This window comes from Phalacrocorax aristotelis, chromosome W (genome assembly GCF_949628215.1).
Source record: "Phalacrocorax aristotelis chromosome W, bGulAri2.1, whole genome shotgun sequence".
NCBI lineage: Eukaryota > Metazoa > Chordata > Aves > Suliformes > Phalacrocoracidae > Phalacrocorax > Phalacrocorax aristotelis.
In genome coordinates this window covers 13,203,483-13,227,068 of record NC_134310.1, presented here as the reverse complement: position 1 = coordinate 13,227,068, position 23,586 = coordinate 13,203,483, and the positions used below count along the sequence as shown (strand labels likewise).

At 43.6% G+C, this 23,586-nt stretch overlaps 1 protein-coding gene across 7 annotated transcripts in view; it reads left to right on the top strand.

Moving 5' to 3' along the window:
* The window catches only part of LOC142049329 (arrestin domain-containing protein 3-like), a 50,452-nt gene that overhangs the window by 12,545 nt on the left and 14,321 nt on the right, over positions 1-23,586 (top strand). For 4 of the 7 annotated variants that reach the window (XR_012657682.1, XR_012657684.1, XR_012657683.1 and 1 more), the window contains exons 3-7: positions 1,668-1,815; positions 7,169-7,271; positions 7,725-7,981; positions 8,400-8,562; positions 9,380-9,534. Coding sequence is in view for 4 of the 7 variants with exons in the window: in XM_075076939.1 (XP_074933040.1) it covers positions 1,668-1,815; positions 7,169-7,271; positions 7,725-7,981; positions 8,400-8,562; positions 9,380-9,534 (826 nt within the window). In the remaining 3 variants the exon portion in view is untranslated. Of the gene's footprint in view, positions 1-1,667; positions 1,816-7,168; positions 7,272-7,724; positions 7,982-8,399; positions 8,563-9,379; positions 9,535-9,810; positions 9,873-11,175; positions 12,620-23,586 lie in introns of those variants that run through there. The other 3 variants (XM_075076938.1, XM_075076941.1, XM_075076942.1) reach the window with 3 other exon arrangements.

Here is a 23,586-nt window from a genome sequence, read left to right as displayed (position 1 = left end):
AAAATAAGATGGGCAAGCTTGTGGGTTGAGACAAAGGCAGTTTAATAGGAAAAACAAAAGCCGTACACAGAAGCAAAGCAAAAAATAAGAATTCATTTTCTACTTCCCCATGGCAGGCAGATGTCCAGCCGCTTCCTGGAAAGCAGGGCCTCAGTATGTGTAGTGGTTGCTTGAGAAGACAAACACCAAAGCCATGAATGTCTGTGTCAGCCCTGTCTGTCCATGTCTTCCCTCCCTTCCCTCTTCAGCTTTTATTGCTGAGCACAATGCCATATGGTATGGAATATCCCTTTGGTCAGTTTGGGTCAGCTGTCTTGGCTATGTCCCCTCCCAACCTCTTGCCCATACCCAGCCTATTGGCCTTTGGAAAGGGGGTGTTGGAGAGACAGCCTTGATGCTGTGCAAGCACTGCTCGGTAATAGCTAAAAGATTGGTGTGTTATCAGCACTGTTCTAGCCACAAATGCAAAGCACAGCACCATACAGGCTGCTGTGAGGAAAGTTAACTCCATCCCAGCCAGACCCAGTACAACCAAATACAAAGCAACAGTGAAAAAACCAAGACACTGACTGGCCTTACTGGTTTTGCCTTAAAGGATACTGGGGCAGGATGAATCATTGAAGACTGATTAGAAAATCCTTTCATTTGTGTTATTAAGGAAAAAAGGTAAACTTTTCAGATGTGCAAATAGATATGTCAAACCTGTAGCAGAAAGATTCATTCTAGTAAAGTACTAGCATAGCTAGTATTATTCCCTATAGAAGTTAGGGAGGGAAGCTTTGCCCATAACTTATATTTTATTATGATGCATTTCAAACATAGTGCAAATATAAAATTTTTTTCTTTGAGATTAAAGGCAAAAAAATGTTAGGAAAAGACAAGTTACAGTTAACTGGATGTGACTGGAATATAAAAATCTTATGTCCTTCATCTTATTATGTTGTTAGGGAGAGGAAGAAAAAAATCGTAATGCTGAAAGCATTGGAGTCCCTTTCTACATATTCCTCACCCCAGATCCCTAGAAGGGCTTCCTTTGTCTTTCACTGTTCAGAGCAGAACAGTGCTTATCTTTTTTTATATATAAATATTTTAAGATGGCCTCATCAGGGTAAAGGAAAATTAGAAGATGCTCAAAGTAGCCTTTCTCTATTCAGAACTCTAAATTGAAATATTTAACTAATGTACTTAAGGCAAAACAAACTACAAAAGCACTTGGTTATAGGTAAAATAAACCACTGAGATACCAGCCAAGTAAATAATACACAATTACTTACAGAATACAATGTCCAAAACAGTAACTGGATGGTACTAATGCTAATTTTATTCGGTGGTCTTAATTTGACCTTAAAAGGGCATGCTTTATTCCACACTTGAAAGTGGCTTCTTACGTCTAAAGGAAATGTGTACTCTTCAGGCATTTTCTAGCACAATTCTTTAATTGATTCTTAAAACTTCTACAGAACTGCTGTTGGATGAATTGGAGATTATTTTTTTTCTCCCAGCTTTAATCTTACCGTTTTCTGATATATGGAAACTTTGCAAATAAGTTATGCTTATTATGATGCATTAAAAATACAGTTCTACATAATAATTCCTAATCTGATCAATTGTATTGTTATTGGAAGGAGAGAAAAATTTTACTCAACTTTGACCTTTGTCCTACACAGACCACTTGCTACCTCATTTGAAGGCAGACATGGCAGTGTGCGCTATTGGGTGAAAGCTGAATTGCATAGGCCTTGGCTTCTACCAGTAAAATTAAAGAAGGTATTTACAGTCTTTGAACATATAGATATCAACACTCCTTCGTTACTGGTAAGAACTGACAGAATTACTCATTCTTTTTCTGGCATAAAAATAATGAAGTATAACAACTGAAGCAACATCAACATGTAATTTTACCTAATATTTATTTGCTAGTTTAACTACAGCTCTTCTTTTAAGTATTATATCAGTTTAGCGACTCTTTAACTGCTTGTATTTTGAAGGGTAAATTATCCTGTACTTGGAGTTGCTTGATTTTTATGATACATAAAATGTGTTTGTCGATCTAAATTGATACTACTAAACTGTAGAATCTCATTAAAGAAGAAAACTTGGTGAACCGTTCCTCTACAGTTATAAAGAAAAATCTATGGAAGGAACAGAGCAACTCTTACTAGTTTAGTGAGGTACTGCTAACTTAAAAATGCAAAGTAAAAAATTTGCTGCAGTGCATAATTGATAATTTCCATATAGATAGTTTTCTACTGATGGGGAGAAATTATCACAGTTCTGTATGAGGCACTGTGGACCCTGGTGACTCACAGAAGCAGGATTCCACATCAGCCTGCGCCCTCCACCATCATAATCAGAAACAGATATGAAGCCTTAATGACTGAGGATACCCATGGGCAAAGTCTGCAAAGTCCCCCACGAGGGGAAACTATACCAGCAACACACAGTGGTCTCGTGGTTTAGCCGGCAGCTCAGCCCCACACAGTCACTCGCTCACTCCCCCACTGGTAGATGAGGGGAGAGAATCAGAAGGGTAACGCTCGTGGGTTGGGATAAGAACAGTTTAATAATTAAAATTAAAAGAAACAACAACAGAAATGCAATGTAAAGGAGAACAACGAGAGGCACAAAACCCTGGGGGAGGGGAACGAACTGCCGAAAAAAACGCATGCAACGCAGCCGCTCACTGCCCGCCGCCGCGCAGCTCCCGAGCCGCAAACTGCCCCCCCTTAATGTACTGGTCATGGTGTCACATGGTATGGAATGAACATGCCATTGGCCAGTTGGGGTCAGCTGCCCCTGACATGGCCCTGCCCCTCCCAGCCTCCTGCCCACGTGGCAGAGCGCAGGAAGCTGGAAAGGTAGCCGACCCCCAACAGTGAGGAGAATTAACCCCTTCTCAGCCAAAACCAGCACAAGTGGACATCGTAAAAAGAAACGACGAGTGCTCGTGGTGGGTGACTCTCTGTTGAAGGGTACTGAGGCACCCATCTGCCGACCTGACAGGGGGTCATGAGAGGTATGCTGCCTCCCAGGAGCCAAGGTCCGAGACGTTGCCGAGATGGTGCCACAACTCATCAGGAAAACAGACTACTATCCACTACTACTATTTCACGTAGGCATGAACGACACTGAGAGCCGTAACCGGGGTAAAATCAAGGAAGACTTTCGAGCCATAGGGGAGCAAGTGAAAAACATTGGCGCCCAAGTGATCTTCTCTTCCATTTTGCCAGTTCGAGGGAAGGGAGCAGCCAGAAACAGGTGCATAATGTATATCGACTCCTGGCTACGTGGCTGGTGCCACTGTGAGGGGTTTGGCTTTTATGACAATGTGGTGTTCTTCAATGACGACAACATGCTAGGGAGGGATGGAATCCACCTGTCCAAAAGGGGTAAGGGAATCTTCAGCAGTAGGCTGGCTAACTTGGTGAGGCGGGCTTTAAACTGAAGGACTTGGGGGGTGGGATCTGTTGCCAAAATGCTCACACCAGCACGTCCAACGGGGGAGTAAGTCAGGCCAAGCAGTGTGGTAACAAAGGTTCCTTAGCTGTCTCCCAAGAGGTGAAACAGAAGAGTAATCACCTCAAGTGTATGTATACAAATGCACGCAGTCTAGGAAACAAACAGGAGGAACTGGAGCTCCATGTCCACTCAGAAGGGTATGACATCGTAGGAGTAACTGAAACATAGTGGGACAGCTCAAATGACTGGAGGATCGCAATGGACGGTTACAGGCTCTTTCGTAAGGACAGGCAGGGTAGAAGAGGTGGAGTCGCCGCACTCTACATTAAGGAAAACCTCGAATGTATCGAAGTCAACTATGGTGATTGTGACTGCTCTATCGAATGCCTCTGGGTTAAAGTCAAAGGGGTCATCTCCAAGCAGGACCTCACAGTGGGCATCTGCTACCAACCTCCTAACCATGGTGACGATGCCGGTGAAGCGATACTTGGGCCACTAAAGCAAGCTTCTGGCCAACAGAACCTGGTCCTGATGGGTGACTTCAACTACCCAGACATCTGCTGGAAGAACAATACGGCAGCTCGCATGTCATCCACCAAGTTCCTGGAATGCATAGAGGACTGTTTCCTGATACAAATGTTAGAAGTGCCAACCAGGAAGGAGGCACTGCTGGACTTGCTATTCACAAACCGAGAAAACCTGCTTTGTAATATCTCGGTTAGTGATAGCCTTGGTTGCAGTGACCACAGTATTGTGTAGTTCGGGATCCTGCTGAGCATACTGAAGGTCAGCTCTAAGACAAGGGTTCTGGATTTTAGGAGAGCAAACTTCAGTGCACTCCGGGCTCATTTGGGAGGGATTCGATGGGAAGCTTCCATGGAAGACAAAGGAGCTAGTGAGAGCTGGGAGTTCTTCAAGAACTCTCTATTGGAAGCACAAAGCCAATTTATCCCCTACAAAGGAAAGGGAAGTAAGTGGAGCAAGAGGCCCCTTGGCTCAACCATGACCTCCTGGGTCTACTCAAATCCAAAAGGGAAGCATACCAGAGATGGAGAAGTGGAGGATAATCCGCCGAGAACTACAAGGGCATAGCCAGAGAGTGCAGAGATGCAGTCAGAAAAGCAAAAGCCCAATTTGAATTGAAACTGGCTGTAGACATAAAAAAATAACAAGAAAGGGTTCTTCAGACATGTCAACCATAAGGAGAAAAAGAAGGAAAACATAGGCCCACTGTTAAACAGAAAAGGAGAATCAGTCACCAATGATGCAGAAAAGGCAGAGGTCCTCAACACCTTCTTCACCTCCGTCTTTACCAACACTGTTGCGTCCCAGGCTTTGGGAACAAAATTGCCAATTGAACCAAACACCGACTCACCATCAGTGAAGGAAGAGTTAGTATATGAATTACTACAGGAGCTTGACCCCCACAAATCAATGGGCCCTGACGCCATCCACCCGAGGGTGTTGAGAGAGCTGGCTGACATCATCGCAAGGGCTCTCTCCATAATCTTTGAGAAGTCATGGAGAACAGGAGATGTCCCAGAGGACTGGAGGAAGGCAAATGTTACCCCTATCTACAAGAATGGCTCGAGGGAGGATCCGGGTAACTATAGGCCCATCAGCCTTACTTCAATCCCTGGGAAAGTTATGGAATGAATCCTCCTGGGGGCCATCACAAGTCAAATGAAGCACATGATTGGGAAAAGCCAACATGGCTTCACTAAGGGCAGTTCGTGCTTGACAAACCTGGTGGCCTTCTATGATAAAGAGACTTGTCTGGTTGACATGGGGCGGGCGGTGGACATTGTCTACCTGGACTTCTCCAAGGCCTTTGATACAGTCCCCTGCAGCCTCCTCCTGGAGAAATTAATGCGTTATGGCCTAGACAAGTGGTCTGTGCAGTGGGTGGGGAACTGGCTGACAGGCCGCACCCAAAGGGTGGTGGTAAATAGCTCTTTTTCCAAGTGGCAACCTGTCACAAGTGGAGTCACCCAGGGATCAGTATTGGGCCCAATGTTATTCAACATCTTTATAACTGATCTGGGTAATGGCATCAAGTGTAGCCTGATGAAGTTTGAGGATAACACCTAGTTGAGTGTGGAAGTAGACACTCCAGAAGGGAGAGCTGTTCTGCAGGGAGATCTGGATAGGCTGGAAGAGTGGGATAACAAGAACCTTATGAAGTTCAACAAGGAGAAGTGTAAGGTTGTGCACCTGGGAAAACATAATCCAGGAGTGCAGCACAGACTGGGATCCACCTGGCTAGAGAGCAGCTTTGTGGAAAGGGACCTGGGGGTCCCGGTGGACAGAAAGCTCAACATGAGCGAACAGTGTGCTGCCGCAGCCAAGAAGGCCAACAGGATGCTGGGTTGAATCAAAAAGGGCATCGCCAGCAGAGATAAGGAAGTCATTATCCTACTCTACTCAGCGCTTGTCAGGCCACACCTGGAGTGCTGTGTAGTTCTGGTGCCCGCTATACAAAAAGGATGTGGACAGTCTGGAAGGGGTCCAGAGAAGGGCCACCAGGATGGTCAGAGGACTGGGAAGCTGCCATATGAGGCTAGGCTGGGAGAACTGGGTTTGTTCAGCCTTGAGAAAAGGAGGCTCAGAGGGGATCTCATCACCATGTACCAGTACTTAAGGGGTAGTTACAAAGAAGATGGAGACTCCCTTTTTACACAGAGTCACATGGAGAGGACAAGGGGGAATGGATAAAAGTTGCTCTTGGGGAGATTCCGACTGGACATGAGAGGGAAATTTTTCACAGTGAGGACAGTCAACCATTGGAATAATCTCCCCAGGGAAGTGGTTGACTCTGCCACATGGGACACCTTCAAGAGTCGTCTGGACAGGGTGCTGGGCCATCTTGTCTAGACTGTGCTCTTCCTAGAAAGGTTGGACTAGATGATCCCTGAGGTCCCTTCCAACCTGGGATTCTGTGATTCTGTTTGTAATCCTTTCCTGAAATTTCATTTTATTTAAATAACTTTAATATCACAACTGCTTTCAATGAGGATTTGATTTCAGTCTGGCCTAAAATTCCTTTATTTTATCCCTTCCTCAAAATTTAATCTAGAGGAAAAAAAGTGTAGAAGTCCATTGAAATAGTTTTCTTGTGTGTATGCGTGAAAAATCAGGCTTGTGAAGGGACCTTGCACAAACTCCATTAAAATTCAAGGTGTCTCATTTGACTTTAATGGGCTTTGGATCAAGCCCAAAATCCTGTTGTTGTGTAAAATAAGTCTTGTTTAATATAGATGAAACAGGATCATTCAGAAACCGATGAAATAGCAGGAGTCAAGATTGCAGTAGTTTAGCTTAGTTATTTTGTTTCTGAAATACAGCTTAATGGAAAGTGCAAAGACGTTCTAATTTACTGTTAATTAAATGAAAAGCTCTGCAACAGTATGTTGGGATGTCTAGGCTATGAAGCCTGTTGTTTTAAGCTATGCAATATTTATTTTTATTATTGAAAACTGTGTTAAGTATGGCTGTAGGATGGAGGATGGCAGAAAAAGCCATACTAATACAGCAATGGAATTAGGACAAACATTGTATCTGTATAATGCTGTTTTAATTGCTTGAGACTTTTCCTATGAAAGTAGCTTTGTCTATCAAAATAAATAAGTGCATTATGAAAATTATTATTTTTCTGTGTTGATTTGAATACCTGAAGGGATTAATGGACAATATTTTTCTCTTCTTGCAGTCACCCCAAGCAGGCACAAAAGAAAAGACTCTATGTTGTTGGCTTTGTACCTCAGGCCCAATATCCTTAAGTGCCAAAATTGAAAGAAAGGGCTACACCCCAGGTATGTAATAGGTGTAATTATAGGATATATTTTCCTTCCCTTTTAAAGCTACAGTTTGTACTTACTGTTTTTTATATAAATGAAACATTAAGGATATTTTTACCACCTCAGTCTGCATTTTGCAATCTTCTCGGTATACTCTGTTAACTAAGACAGCACTACTTGTATTTCTAGGTTATTGAAGGACCTCATCTATTAGACTGGTATGTTTTGGGATTTTTTTTTTGTGGTTTTGTTTTGTTATTTTTTTCCCTCCCTTTTAGAACAGCTCATGGGGATCTTGCTTCTATTAACGTCAGTGGATGTTTTTCCAGGTAAAGCAGTGATAGCACCTGGTGCATTATAACTGTATACAGAATGTGACAGTTTGCTTAAGCTGCCTGGTAAATGTAAAGAGAACTTGAAAATTTGGGATTTTTTGTTTGTTTGTTGTTTTTCTTTTGTTTGTTTCAGGTGAATCAATTCAGATCTTTGCTGAGATTGAGAATTGCTCTTCCCGTATGGTGGTGCCAAAGGCAACCATTTACCAAACACAGGCATTCTATGCCAAAGGGAAAATGAAGGAAGTCAAACAGCTTGTTGCCAACCTCCGTGGGGAATCCTTGTCATCTGGCAAAACAGAAACCTGGAATGGCAAACAGTTGAAAATTCCACCTGTTTCCCCTTCAATCCTTGACTGTAGTATAATCCGTGTGGAGTATTCACTGATGGTATGTTGGGTAGTCTGTTTCACGCTCAAGAATGAGTAGCTTCCAACATTACATACAAATTCCTAGCACAGCATTTTGCAATAATTAGTTATGAAAGAAATACATGTTCCGGCATTAGTGTCCTGACAGGAGGTCTGATAAGTAAATTTAGTTTAAATCATGCAAGTTCTTAAAACAGTTGTGTGTCACCTAAGCAAGCATTTAATGAGTATACTGTGTTTCCATGTGAGGGCTCATGTTAAGACTTCTTTAACTTGAAGAGCTCATGTCTCCATAGGGGCATGGGCCCTGAAAGACTATTAGAAACAAACTCCTTGTGGCAACTTCCTTGGAAAGACAACTTAGACTAATACTTGTGAAGTTCTGATAAAACCCTACGTTTTAATCATACACTTGTTGGTTTTTTATTTTTTTTCAGGTATATGTTGATATTCCAGGAGCCATGGATTTATTCCTTAACTTACCACTGGTCATTGGTACCATTCCTCTACATCCATTTGGTAGCAGAACATCAAGTGTGAGCAGCCAGGGTAGCATGAACGTGAATTGGCTTAGTCTGACACTGCCTGAAAGACCAGAAGGTAACTTGACAATACAAACCCCAATCAATTTGCTAGTCTGTTTTGATTTTTGTCTGCTTTATTCATTGCAGTCTCGCTAACAGAATCAAATTACATCCTTTCATAATAAAGCCCACAGGAAATCTGTTGTGGATGTTTTCTTGCCACCTGCTTGTCATATGTAGAACAGAGTTTCTTCCCTCTCTGCCTTTCTCTCTCTAGGACAGGCAATGAAATCCAGCTGCCTTGGAAGGTGGTAGAAATGAAAGCACAGGATGCCGTTGTATCTGTGCACAACTTCATTACTTCCACCTCCAGTATCCCAATTGCATCCTTGGTTATAAGGCATTGCAACCTATAATAGCAGTTTCTGGGGTCTCTCACCAGCCTTAGTAGCCAAGGCTTTGTGAAAAGATAATATTCTTTTCTATGGGAAATATATTATGGCCAAAGAAAGAATTATGTATTTCCTTCCTTCTGTTTTCACATATCTAATATCCTGGTGTTTTTAAGTACACATCCCAGACCTGGAGACTTCTGGAGTCCATAGGACTACAATGTTCTGTCATTCCTACCTGTACAGAAATTATCTTTGGTATGCTTTAAATTTTAAGGGGATAATTAAGCCACAGTAAACAGTGGTCAGTCTGTTTTTGAACATAAGCTTAATATTAGAATAAAACGAAATAGTCTGGTCTCCCTTTTTTGTTTAACAATTCTTTAAGTCACCTACCTGCTGGTGAATCTTACACTGATTAAAGTTTAATATTTATCATGTTATATATTTTGACATGCATAAGAACTTGTTGTTTGAACTGTATGTACCTTTTCCCTTCAGCACCTCCTAGCTATGCAGATGTGGTCACAGAGGAAAATGGACAGTCCAGCCTTGCACCTATAGCTGCTTTTGATGATTTTGAGAGAACACTTCAAGGACCATTATTTGCATACATCCAGGAGTTCCGTTTTCTGCCTCCACCCCTATATTCAGAAGTAGGTATATCTGTCAGAATATGATGATTCATGTATTGTTTGATTTCTTTGTGTTGTGGAATAAGTTTAGGAACCTGTTTCTCCTTTCTAAAATTAGGAGAAACCATTAAAATGATTAACATGGAATAAGTTGGTTTTGGGGAGGATTTTTTTTGTTGTTGTTTGTAAGGTGCAGATGAATTGCATCAAGAGTTTTCCATGCCTGTTTTACAGTATGGGTTACTCTTTTTTTATCTTTTATTTTTAACATGAATGCTGCAACCTTAAATTTAAAAGGTGCTCTGTGAGATACCTTGGCTTCTCTATCATGCTATTTCCTGGAGCTGCAGACCTGGAAGGTAATTTTCCTTGGCAGCACTCTTCCCTAGTCTAATACTTTCAGGAAATTTTCAAAGTGTTGTTTACTATTTTAGCAACATTTTTTAAATTTGTGTATTAAAAATAAAGAAATAAGGTTTCAACTTTTTCACCTCTACTGCTTCCTAACATTTTATAGCAACCACTAAACTGTTTTGCCTGCATGTGTGTCTAAGTTCTGTGGGTGTAGGGCTTTCAGAAGCTTCATGTAGAAAAGTGTCATACTGGTATTCATTTCTGACTTAAGTTTTCTGAAGTACACAGTTCTTCAACATTTTTGGCCTTCACATAACTAAAAATGCAGCCACTGAATAACCATGAATGAGATGCAAATTTCAAAGCTTTTCATGTTTACATTTTTCAAGAAAAAGCAGTGATATAGGACAAAAGAAAAAAGTGTCCTCTGGCCAAATTTTGCCTGAATTCACCCACTTTAGGAAAATAGTATTACATAGCACGATTCCCCCCACACAGCCTTGAAACACTACTGTGCTAATGAGCAGGCAGAGGGCCGTTTCTGTGTGCTAGGTACTTTCCTGAGAACTCTGCTATAGCTTAACTCCTGAGAGCACAACTCCTGAGTCCTTTTCATTTTAGGTATTTTAAGATTTAGAAAGAAGCTATATTAAGTTAACTGATACAGTGTTGTCTAAAAGATGCACTGTACACTTAGGCTATTCTTATCATCCAGTTTTTGAGACCTAAGTTAGCAGGCTGTACCCCTTCTTTCTCCCATAGAAAGGAAGAAGAGGTAAGGTTTAGAACACATGAACTTTTGAAACATCCCATAGGATATTTGAGGATTAATTACTTTCAATTTAAAAGTAGAATGTTTTTTCATTGATAACTTTCTGCCTTTTCGAGCAAAAATTCTCTACTTCTCTCAAATCAATTAAATATTTCTTAAGTTACATTTCTAGTGATATGTCATCTTTTTTGTATATATCAAATAATTTAAGACTTCAGTGCTAGTAAAGCAGAAATTTTTAAACTTTTATATTAGTTATTCATGCTTATCCTTAAATTACCATCAACCTGTAGTTTAAAGTCTTCCACTATGTAATATTAATATTTCTAGTCATTCTTATCTAAAGTTTTGTCTGACAAAGTTTTTTCAATTATTTAAATAATCTTTGGACTGGGAACGGCATATATCATTATAATGGTCTTAAACTTGTGAATTTTGATTTTTATTTCTAGCAGTTGATTCTAAAATGCACTGGGTTGTTGTGGCTTTTTTGTTTGGTTTTGGTTTGGTTTTTGGTTTGTTTTGTTTTTGGTTAGATTGATCCAAACCCAGATCAACCCACAGATGAGAGACCATCTTGCCCCTCTCATTGAAGGAATCCATAAAAAGCTGACTTGACTTGGGTTTTGAATCATACCTGTTATGTTGAAGATCAAGGTGTCATAGTGGAGACTTGCTTTTAAAGGAAATGGTATTACTCTTGCCTGTACAGTGAATAAATGAAAACAACCTGTGATCATGCATTGACACCTACAGCACGTCATAGGACTGCTTCACGTGCTTGAAAACCTGAGCACCCCCCCTTAAAGTGGCACGTACTAGGAGCAGCCTTACTAGTGTCATATGCTTCATAACACTCAAACCATGTTGTGAGAGAGGAATGGCTGCTTCTTATGATTTGAAAATTTGCACATGCTTATTGCTTATGTTATGCGGTTCAGTGTTACTACAGCTTTTTCTTGTTTATGATGGACTGTTGTTACCCCCCTTAATTGTTTGTGATCTGCACAAGGAACAAAAGAAAGCTTTGACAAAAAAAAAAAGCGATGAAGTCTGACAAATGCACTGGCTTTTTTTTTTTTAATTAATGTAGCTTGGACTTTACATCCATATGCACATGCTCAGAATTTTCCTAGTAGGCTGATCATGTATCACCTCTCCAGCTTGGTTCCTATTGTGGATTTATTTACAAACATCATGTGCCTTCAAGCCAACCCTTGCTGTATGTTTTGCAGCCAGCTGCAGTAGACAAGCAACAGATATATGGGGATGGGGGGAAGAGATAACAGAAGGAAACTAATTAAGAGACTTTGTCAAGATTGTATACCTTCTTATTTTCTTTTAAGAATTTGTTGCCTCTATGCTATTATTGCAAAGCAACATTTTGTTACAGACTGGCTAAAGATCACTTAATCTCAGGTGAACTCATCACTTGCCAAACTGTTAGAATGCCATTTGTTTTGTTACATTGCACTGTTGAGTTATTTCTTTTGTTTTGTGTTCAAGTTTTGGTTTTGTTCTTTGGGGGGGTATTTTGAATAGGGACATGCACAAAACTTAAAAAGTTAAAGCAGCACTAGAAGATGCCAGCAAAGTGTGACAAGAACTTTAAAAGGGGATAGTCGTATGCTGTCCAGGGCTCATAGGCAGAGAGATATCTCAGCTAGTAGGGATAGGAAGGAGAAGATTTGGTTGGTTGGTTTGTGTTTGGGTTGTTCTTTTGTTTTGGTGGTGGGTTTTGGGTTTTGTGTTTTGTTTTTTTTTTAATAATACATAGTTACCTAATCACCAAAAATTATATGCAAAATGAGTCTCCAGTAGAAAGTATATTTCAGACTGCAAGAAAAGTTTGAACTATGGCAACTAAGTAGCAGCTCTGTTTGTGCACTTTGTGTTATCTTCAGGTTTTATGATACTGTAAAAATAGTAAGACTAAAACTATAATAAAACTAGGCCAGAGTATTGGTGTTACCAGCCATACTCAAATTAGTTTGCGGAGAATTGCTCTGATTGTCTCCTGGGCTAGTCCTGGAGCTTTAAAACAAAACAGAAAACCCCAACAACTTTAAACATACATTCATCTAGAGTGCAAGAAATTATATAGAAAAAGCACTCACCCCTTGAGTGTACCCTAAAGAAGAAAAGAATGATGGAGCCATTAGATCTGACCAGTGCTTTTATGTTAGAGATTTGTAAACATAAATTTCCTTTTCAGAAATCATGTTTAAAAAAAAAAAAACAAAAACAAAAAACCACCCAACGCTGTTGTCAAAGACACGTCTGATGTTGACTACTTAAAAACTAATTTACTGTGTATATCCTTGTGCAATAAAACAGCTCATAAGGGAGGGGGAGAGGGAAAGGTGGTGTTTCCACATTGTGCTCATTCTTACAAAGTTCTGTCTTATTTTTAAGGCTTCATAAATATGACGAAATAGGCTTTTCCATAAGTGGCCTTTATGAGAACATGAAAGATATTTCAGGTTTCAAAAATGATGACAGGATGGTTAAAATGAGAGTCACATTTTAAGTGATTCAGTTCAAAGGTTTGGGCTTTGATAAGCAAGAACTGGAAACTGGGTCATGTCTTATGCTGGCCAATTTTGTGAATGTCCCTTCTTTCTACCCTCTCCAACCAGACAAAACCAGACAAACCAGAAAAAAAGTTGGTAAGATTTTTGGCATAAAAAGGCATTTGGTGATTTTACTTTGTTGTTGTTGTTGTTGTTTTAACAGACTAGGGAACAATTGCTGATATACATAGCATTAAAGTACTTATACTATAATGGAAAACTATATATATGAAACAGAATTAACCAATATTGTAGTAATTGACATCACATCACAGGCTGTGATCAGAATGAAAAATTCTAAAACCTTATCAGACTTCCCATTTAAACTTTTTTGTTAGTTCTTCAGAGGCATTACAATATTTGATATAGAATCTTGATCTGAATTAGGAAAAAAAGTAAAATCCAAGCATTAGAGAAACAAAGTGCAATATTAAATTTTTGCTTTAAGATTATAGTCTATGGCTGTTTGTAAAATTCTTTTTAATTTTGGTGGCGAATATGTCCTTGCAGACTCCGTTTTAAGAAAACTATGGAAAGCAATTTAATTTTATCTATTGTTCTTCTTTGTGGAAAATAAACTTTTTTTAAAAAAATACTTTTAAATGCTTTAACTGTAAGCCGTAGATTGACTTAAACATTTAATGTGTCTTTCTATAAAATAATAGCCATAAGGATCAAATTACTGTAGAAATACATATGCTATATATCAACTACATAGGGGAAAAAACTATTTCTGGAGCTACACTACCAATTAGCACAAGAGCTAAGTTTCAGCACCTTCAGTTCCTTTTTCTGGTTTATATCAATGCTTTTTTTGAGGCTAGGTTCCAGATGGGAAGCTGCAATACAATCTCCTAAATATAGAAAATATCAATAACTTGCAGGATATGAATGCCTTTACAGGACACTGTTTAAAAACTGTTTTAACTGGTGACCTCTGTTCAAGTTGTCTGGTATTTTCCAGTACATATTGCAGGGGCAGGGATTGCACATCTTGGTAGGGTTGGCAGGAAACTGGGGAAGGGGTATTACTTTAAAAGACAGATAACTCAGTGGTTTGCAGTTGGGATCTGAAGGTTGGTTTGATGAATTGGGGTCAATAAGGTGTGTCTTGCTGATTCCTCGGAAGTCTAATGATACCAGATGCTGTAAAGCACTATCTACTATTTGTGTTGGTCAGTAGAGCTTTGCAAGGTATTAATACAGCTCCTCAACATTCCAGAAATGAAGCGATACCATAGCATCTTGTTCCTGCATGCTGCACGCAGCTGAACCTCTAACAATGATGATAGTCCATTCTGTTTCGTATCAAAATGTCATCTGGCCTAAGGCAAGGTTCACTAGATTAGCAGACAGGGACTCAGGAGGCCAATATATGCTGTTCCTATCTGTTGGTGTTAAAGGTACTGAAGACCACTAAATTCTTATGGTACTTGTCATGGTTTAGCTGGCAACTCAGCCCCACACAGTCGCTCGCTCACTCCCCCTCCGGTAGATGGGGGAGAGAATCAGAAGGGTAACGCTCATGGGTTGAGATAAGAACAGTTTAATAATTAAAATTAAAAAAAAAAACCACAACAGAAATACAATGGAAAGGAGAACAACAAGAGGAGCAAAACCCAGGGGGGAGGGAGGGGGGAGGGAAATGAACCACCAAAACAAACCACACAAGATACAGCCACCCACCAACCCAACACCACACCTCCACCAAGCCACAAACTGCCTCCCCTCAATATACTGGTCATGGTGTCACATGGTATGGAATGAACATGCCATTGGCCAGTCGGGGAAGGCCGCCCCTGCCGTGGCCCTGCCCCTCCCAGCCTCCTGCCCACATGGCAGAACCGGGAAGCTAGAAAGGTAGCTGACCCCCGACAGTGAGGAGAATTAATCCCTTCTCAGCCAAAACCAGCACATTCTCCACCCTTATTCCATACCATTTACACCATGCCCAGGTCCCATACCATCCAATACAAACTTACCGACCACCACCCCTCCCCTTCCCATCCTTTAACATAATACACAGGCATCGTTTCTTTAGTCTATGGACCTTCCCTGTAAAATGTCCATTAAAATGTCCATTGAGTTCACCCAGTCCATGACTCTGGGCTCCATCTCTCGTAACAGTCTGTCAGGGTGGGAGAGGTGGTGTGTGTGGTGTTGGGTTGCTGCATACCAAGCTAGTCATCATTCCATGACTGCTGTACATTGCTTATTTCACAGTTTATCTTCCATGGGTTGGGAGGCTCGTACTCTGATATCACTGATACAACACAGAGGTGACACACAATATTATATAGCAGTTCACATTGTGCCATTCAGTTCATTGACTGTTTTCGCCCAAAATCAAATCCCCTTGAGGCACACATCGGATTTCTCCATCCTCCCGCATCACCCACCAAGTGCACCCAGGTCCTCAAGCAAAAGCAATCCCATGAATGGATTTGCCTTTGCCGGAGGCAGGAAGAACCCAGACAGTTTTCGCCAGCATATTTTTTATGTGCACTACAGGGACTCTATCCCCTTCCACAGTATGTAGGATTTCTGACTGGGCAGGGCCAGCTCGGTTGGCAGATCCCCTCATGTTGACTAACCACGTGGCTTTTGCTAAATGTGTATCCCAGTGCTTGAATGTTCCACCCCCAATTGCTCTCAGTGTAGTTTTTAACAGTCCATTGTACCATTCAATTTTCCCAGAGGCTGGTGCGTGATAGGGGATGTGATACACCCACTCAATGCCGTGCTCTTTGGCCCAGGTGTCTGAGGTTATTTCGGAAATGAGTCCCATTGTCTGACTCAATTCTCTCTGGGGTGCCATGTCGCCACAGGACTTGTTTTTCAAGACCCAGGATAGTGTTCCGGGCAGTGGCGTGGGGGACAGAATATGTTTCCAGCCAGCCAGTCGTTGTTTCTACCATTGTAAGCACATGGCACTTGCCTTGGCGGGTTTGTGGGAGTGTGATATAGTCAATTTGCCAGGCCTGCCCATATTTATATTTCAGCCATCGTCCCCCATACCACAGAGGCTTTACCTGCTTCGCTTGCTTGCTTGTGGCGCATGTGTCACATTCGTGGAGAGCCTGTGCAATAATGTCCATGGTCAACTCCACCCCTCGATCACAAGCCCGCCTGTATGTTGCATCTCTCCCTTGATGGCCTGAGGTGTCATGGGCCCACCGAGCTAGAAATAGTTCACCCTTATGTTGCCAGTCCAGATCCACCTCAGCCACTTCAATCTTGGCAGCCTGATCTACCTGCTGGTTGTTCCGATGTTCTTCAGTGGCCCGACTCTTGGGGACGTGAGCACCCACATGACGTACCTTTACAACCAGGTTCTCTACCCGGGCAGCAATATCTTGCTATGATGTGACAGCCCAGATGGTTTTCCCTCTGCGCTGCCAGTTGCTTTGCTTCCACTGCTGTAAACACCCCCACAGGGCATTTGCCACCATCCAGGAGTCAGTATAGAGATAGAGCACTGGCCACTTTTCCCGTTTCCAAATGTCTAAGGCAAGCTGGATAGCCTTTACCTCTGCAAACTGACTCGATTCACCTTCTCCTTCAGCAGTTTCTGTGACTTGTCGTGTAGGACTCCATACAGCAGCCTTCTATCTCTGGTGCTTTCCCACAAGGCGACAGGACCCATCACTGAACAGGGCATACTGCTTCTCATTTTCTGGCAGTTTGTTATAAAGTGGGGCTTCTTCAGCACGTGTCACCTCCTCCTCTGGTGATAATCCAAAATCTTTGCCTTCTGGCCAGTCCATAATCACTTCCAATATTCCTGAGCGACTGGGGTTTCTTACTCGAGCCCGCTGGGTGATCAGTGCAACCCATTTACTCCACGTAGCATCAGTTGCATGGTGTGTAGAGGGGACATTTCCTTTGAACAGCCAGCCCAGCACTGGCAGTCGGGGTGCCAGGAGAAGCTGTGCTTCAGTACCAACCACTTCTGAAGCAGCTCAAACGCCTACATGTGCTGCCGATATCTCTTTTTCAGTTAGAGTATACCGGGCTTGGGACCCTCTGTATCCACGACTCCAAAATCCTAGGGGTCGACCTTGGGTCTCCCCATGTGCTTTCTGCCAGAGGCTCAAGGTAGGGCCTTTCTCCCCGGCTGCGGTGTAGAGCACATTTTTATTACCTCTTGTCCTGCCTGGACTGGCCCAAGACCTACTGCATGAACTGTTTCCTGTTTAGTGTGGTCAAAGGCTTGTCGTTGCTCGGGGGCCCATTTGCAATAATTCTTCTTCCGGATCACTTGATAGAGAGGGCTTACGATCAGACTGTAATTTGGAATATGCATTCTCCAAAAACCCACAATGCCCAAGAAAGCTTGTGTTTCCTTTTTGCTGGTTGCTGGAGACATGGCTGTTATTTTGTTTATCACATCCATTGGAATCTGACGACGTCCATGTTGCCATTTGATTCCTAAGAACTAAATCTCCTGTGCGGGTCCCTTGACCTTACTTTGTTTTATGGCAACAGCAGCTTTCAGAAGGATTTGGACTGTTTTCTTTCCTTTCTCAAAAACGCACAGTGTGCTGGTTTTGGCTGAGAAGGGGTTAATTCTCCTCACCGTGGCGGTCGGCTAACATTCCACCTTCCTGTGCTCTGCCGGGTGGGCGGGAGGCTGGGAGGGGCAGGGCCATGGTGGGGGCGGCTGACCCCGACTGGCCAATGGCAGGTTCATTCCATACCATCTGACACCATGACCAGTATATTGAGGGGGGCAGTTGGCGGCTCGGGAGCGGCGCGGCGTCGGGTCGGCAGGCGGTGAGCGGCTGTATCGCGTGCGGTTCGTTTTAGCGGTTCGTTCCCCCTCTCCCCTCCCTTCCCCCCTCCCCCGGGACCTTGCGCCTCTCGTTGTTCTCCTTCCATTGCATTTTTGTTGTTGTTTCTTTTAATATTAATTATTAAACTGTTCTTATCCCAACCCACGAGCGTTACCCTTCTGATTCTCTCCCCCATCTAGCGGTGGGGGAGTGAGCGAGCGACTGTGTGGGGCTGAGCTGCCGGCTAAACCACGATAGTGTTTTTGGCGCCCAACGTGGGTCTCAGGGGTTAGAGATAATAACAGCTGCTGGTCACAGGACCATGTTGTCCTTTTTGCAGTTGGTGTTAAAGATTGCTGTTGGTTTGCTGAGTCTGCTGTGTTCTGCTGTGATTAGTAACGTTTTGCCTACAAGATTTGTTATACAAACACTGGTTTTCAGCTTTATCTGGTATTTGGGGTTTTTGCTGAAACTGTTACTGTACTTTAGATACCACCTTGTTGAGGCAATTAGCAATTATACCTCCTCCTCTGAGAGATTTTATATGGAGGAAATACAGAATAGTACCTTTGCAACTTTGTTCTATGATGTCTCTGCCTTTATTACAACAACCTTTTTGTATCTTGAACATCTTTGGGTGGTTAAGATGCACTTATTGTTAGTTTTTGGGCATGTTGTTTTGGTTTTGACTAAGCAATTTAAGAATATCACCCAGAAATCTGCCCCGAGGCTTGACAGTTATGAGTGGCAGGGCATGTGGGATAGCATGGGCAAATACCTAGGGCAGTGGTCACCCCCAGTGTTTTGGAGTTTCACCCCCGAACAAGTGCAGAATCCTGAAAAACTGGTAGAATATTTGGAGAAAATATGTTGTTACACTGGGAACTCCAGAGAGACACAGATAAGTGCAACATGCTGGGGCCTGGCCCATGCATACCGAGCCCTGCTCAACAGTATTCAGTGCTCCCAAGGGGAAGAGAATGTCTCTGGATTGAAATGCAAAGTGACAGGCACTGTAGACAATCCAGCCCTGAGGAATGGCACTGTGGCTACTCACACCCCCACAACAAGTACTGGAGCTGACTCAGAGAATCAGCAAGTGCCAGTATCAGTTGCCCCCATACACAAGACGAAATCTTGGAAGCAGATGTCAACTCGTTTAGAACGAGATGATGAAAAAGCAGGGCCGTCACGGGGAGAGGAAGAAGAAGTAATAAATGAAATAGAGACCACCCGATCCCTTTCCTTAAGCAAGTTGCGAGATATGCGAAAAGATTTATTGTCACCTGGATGCTCCGATGCTGGGATAATGGGGCCAGTAGCCTGGAACTAGAGGGAAAAGAAGCCAAACAACTGGGATCCCTTTCTGGGGAAGGGGGCGTTGACAAAGCAATTGGAAAAGGAACACAAGCCCTCAGCCTCTGGAGGCGACTCCTGTCTGGAGTGAAGGAAAGGTATCCCTTTAAAGAAGATGTTACATATCGCCCAGGAAAATGGACAACTATGGAGAAAGGCACCCAGTATCTAAGGGAATTAGCTGTGCTTGAGGTGATTTATGGTGACCTGGACGATCAACGGTCATCCAAAGATCCAGATGAAGCCGAGTGCACACGACCCATGTGGCGGAAGTTTGTACGGAGCGCACCATCTTCGCATGCAAACTCATTGGCAGTAATGTCCTGGAAAGATGACGAGGCACCAACGGTGGTGGTAGACTCCGGGATTACGAAAAAAATATCTCTTCCTCGCTCGTCTCTGCTGTGGAGAAACTATCCCCAGAGGTCTAGCAACTCAAATAAGATATGTCCTACTCCCCACCTTGACAGAGTAGTGTCTCAGCTGTTAGGAATAAGCGTCCTTTGGCTCAAAGGAGAGGACACACACCAAGGGCCACCCTGTGGTTCTACCTGCGTGACCACGGAGAGGACATGATGAGGTGGGATGGCAAGCCTACTTCGACCCTACAGGCATGAGTACATGAACTGCAAGGAAGAACAGTCACTCAGGGAGGCGCCTCCAGGAAAGCTGCTGCTCCAGTTTCCAGTGAGCAAGTCCCCAGACAGAGGAGTAGAAGCGCAGATTTTATTTCTAAGTGTAATAGAGGGACTCCTGATTCACATTTACAGGAAGGGAGTTGTGACTGCCATGATCAGGACTAGAGGGGCCCTGCGTCCAGCCAGGTGGAGGAAAGGGATAACTGAGCTTACTGGACTGTGTGGATCTGATGACCTGGCATGTCCGACCCACAGGAGTATACAGCTTTAGTGGACACCGGCGCACAGTGCACCTTAATGCCATCAAACTATATAGGGGCAGAATCCATTAGCATTACTGGAGTGACAGGGGGATCCCAAGAGCTAACTGTATTGGAGGCCAAAGTGAGCCTAACTGGGAATGAGTGGCAAAAGCACCCCATTGTGACTGGCCCCGAGGCTCCGTGCATCCTTGGCATAGACTATCTCAGGAGAGGGTATTTCAAGGACCCAAAAGGGTAAAAGTGGGCTTTTGGTGTAGCTGCCTTGGAGACGGAGGAAATTAAACAGCTGTCTACCTTGCCCGGTCTCTCAAAGGACCCTTCTGTTGTGGGGTTGCTGAAGGTCAAAGAACAACAGGTGCCAATCGCCACCACAACAGTGCACCGGTGGCAATATCACACCAACAGAGACTCTCTGATCCCCATCCATAAACTCATTCACCAACTGAGGAGCCAAGGAATCATCAGTAATACCCACTCACCCTTTAACAGTCCCATATGGCCAGTGCGGAAGTCTAATGGAGAGTGGAGGCTAACAGTAGACTATCGTGGCCTGAACGAAGTCACTCCACCATTGAGTGCTGCTGTGCCAGACATGCTAGAACTTCAATACGAACTGGAGTCAAAGGCGGCCAAGTGGTATGCCACAATTGATATTGCTAATGCATTCTTCTCCATCCCTCTGGCAGCAGAATGCAGGCCACAGTTTGCTTTCACATGGAGGGGTGTCCAGTACACCTGGAATCGACTGCCCCAGGGGTGGAAACACAGTCCTACCATTTGCCATGGACTGATTCAGACTGTACTGGAACAGGGAAAAGCTCCCGAACACCTTCAATACATTGATGACATCATTGTGTGGGGCAACACAGTGGAAGAAGGTTTTGAGAAAGGAGAGAAAACAGTCCAAATCCTTCTGAAAGCTGCTGTTGCCATAAAACCAAGTAGGGTGACGGGACCCGCACAAGAGATCCGGTTCTTAGGAATCAAATGGCAAGACGGTCATCGTCAGATCCCCATGGATGTGATCAACAAAATAACAGCCATGTCTCCACCAACCAGCAAAAAGGAGACACAAGCTTTCTTGGGCATTGTGGGTTTTTGGAGAATGCATATTCCACACTAGAGTCTGATCGTAAGCCCTCTCTATCAAGTGACCCGGAAAAAGAATGATTTCAAATGGGGCCCTGAGCAACGACAAGCCTTCGAACAGATTAAACAGGAAGTAGTTCATGCAGTAGCTCTTGGGCCAGTCCAGGCAGGACAAGATGTAATAAAAATGTGCTCTACACCGCAGCTGGGGAGAAAGGCCCTACCTTGAGCCTCTGGCAGAAAGCACATGGGGAGACCTGAGGTCGTCCCCTAGGGTTTTGGAGTCGTGGATACAGAGGGTCCCAAGCCTGGTATACTCCAACTGAAAAAGAGATATTGGCAGCATATGTAGGCGTTTGAGCTGCTTCAGAAGTGGTTGGTACTGAAGCACAGCTTCTCCTGGCACCCCGACTGCCAGTGCTGGGCTGGCTGTTCAAAGGAAACGTCCCTTCTACACACCATGCAACTGATGCTACGTGGAGTAAATGGGTTGCACTGATCACCCAGCGGGCTCGAGTAGGAAACCCCAGTCGCTCAGGAATATTGGAAGTGATTATGGACTGGCCAGAAGGCAAAGATTTTGGATTATCACCAGAGGAGAAGGTGACACGTGCTGAAGAAGCACCACTTCATAACAAACTGCCAGAAGATGAGAAGCAGTATGCCCTGTTCAGTGATGGGTCCTGTCGCCTTGTGGGAAAGCACCAGAGATAGAAGGCTGCTGTATGGAGTCCTACACGACAAGTCACAGAAACTGCTGAAGGAGAAGGTGAATCGAGCCAGTTTGCAGAGGTAAAGGCTATCCAGCTGGCCTTAGACATTGCTGAACGGGAAAAGTGGCCAGTGCTCTATCTCTATACTGACTCCTGGATGGTGGCAAATGCCCTGTGGGGGTGTTTACAGCAGTGGAAGCAAAGCAACTGGCAGCACAGAGGCAAACCCATCTGGGCTGCTGCATTCTGGAAAGATACTTCTGCCTGGTTAGAGAACCTCGTTGTGAAGGTACGTCATGTGGGTGCTCACGTCCCCAAGAGTCGGGCCACTGAAGAACATCGGAACAACCAGCAGGTAGATCAGGCTGCCAAGATTGAAATGGCTGAGGTGGATCTGGACTGGCAACATAAGGGTGAATTATTTCTAGCTCGGTGGGCCCATGACACCTCAGGCCGTCAAGGGAGAGATGCCACATACAGGTGGGCTCATGATCGAGGGGTGGACTTGACCATGTATGCTATTGCACAGGTTATCCATGAATGTGACGCATGCGCTGCAGTCAAGCAAGCGAAGCAGGTAAAGCCTCTCTGGTATGGAGGACGATGGCTGAAATATAAATATGGGGAGGCCTGGCAGATTGACTTTATCACACTTCCACAAACCTGCCAAGGCAAGCGCCATGTGCTTACAATGGTAGAAGCAACCACCGGCTGGCTGGAAACATATCCTGTCCCCCACGCCACCACCCAGAACACTATCCTGGTCCTGCAAAAACAAGTCCTGTGGTGACATGGCACCCCAGAGAGAACTGAGTCAGACAATGGGACTCATTTCCAAAACAACCCCATAGACACCTGGGTCAAAGAACATGGCCCTGAAAGAGTCGTACAATAGATGGAATACAAAGGACTAAATAAACCCAGTGGACATTTGTGGACATTTCACAGACGTTTTACAGGGATGGCCCATAGAATAAGGCAATGATAAACAATGTCTGGATATTCTATTAAAGGATGAGAAGGTGGGTAGGCGTTATTGAGTTTGTATTGAATAGTATTGGACCTGAGCATGATGTAAATGATATGGAATAAGGGGTAGATACTGTCATGGTTTTAGCTGGAATAGAGTTAATTTTTTCCCTCTGTAGCTGGTGTAGTGCTGTGGTTTGGTCTTAGTACGAAAATGATGTTGATAACACACCAATGTTTTGGTTAGTTGTTGCTAAGTAGGGCTTATGCTTGTGAAGGACTTCTTTAGCTTCCCAAGCTCTGCTGGGTGCACAAGAAGCCGGGAGGGGAGGGGGCACAGCTAAGAGAGCAGATTCAAACTGGCCAAAGGGATATTCTGTACCATGTAATGTCATGCCTAGTACACTAACTGGGAGGAGCGATCCAGTGGGGAGCGGGTAGAACTCACAGCTGAGGGACCAGCAGCGTCAGTCAGTGGGTAGTGCGCGGTTGTATCATTTGTGGTTCTTTTTTTTCCCCCTTCCTTTTCCTTGTTATTATATTATCATCATTATTATTATTTTAATCATAT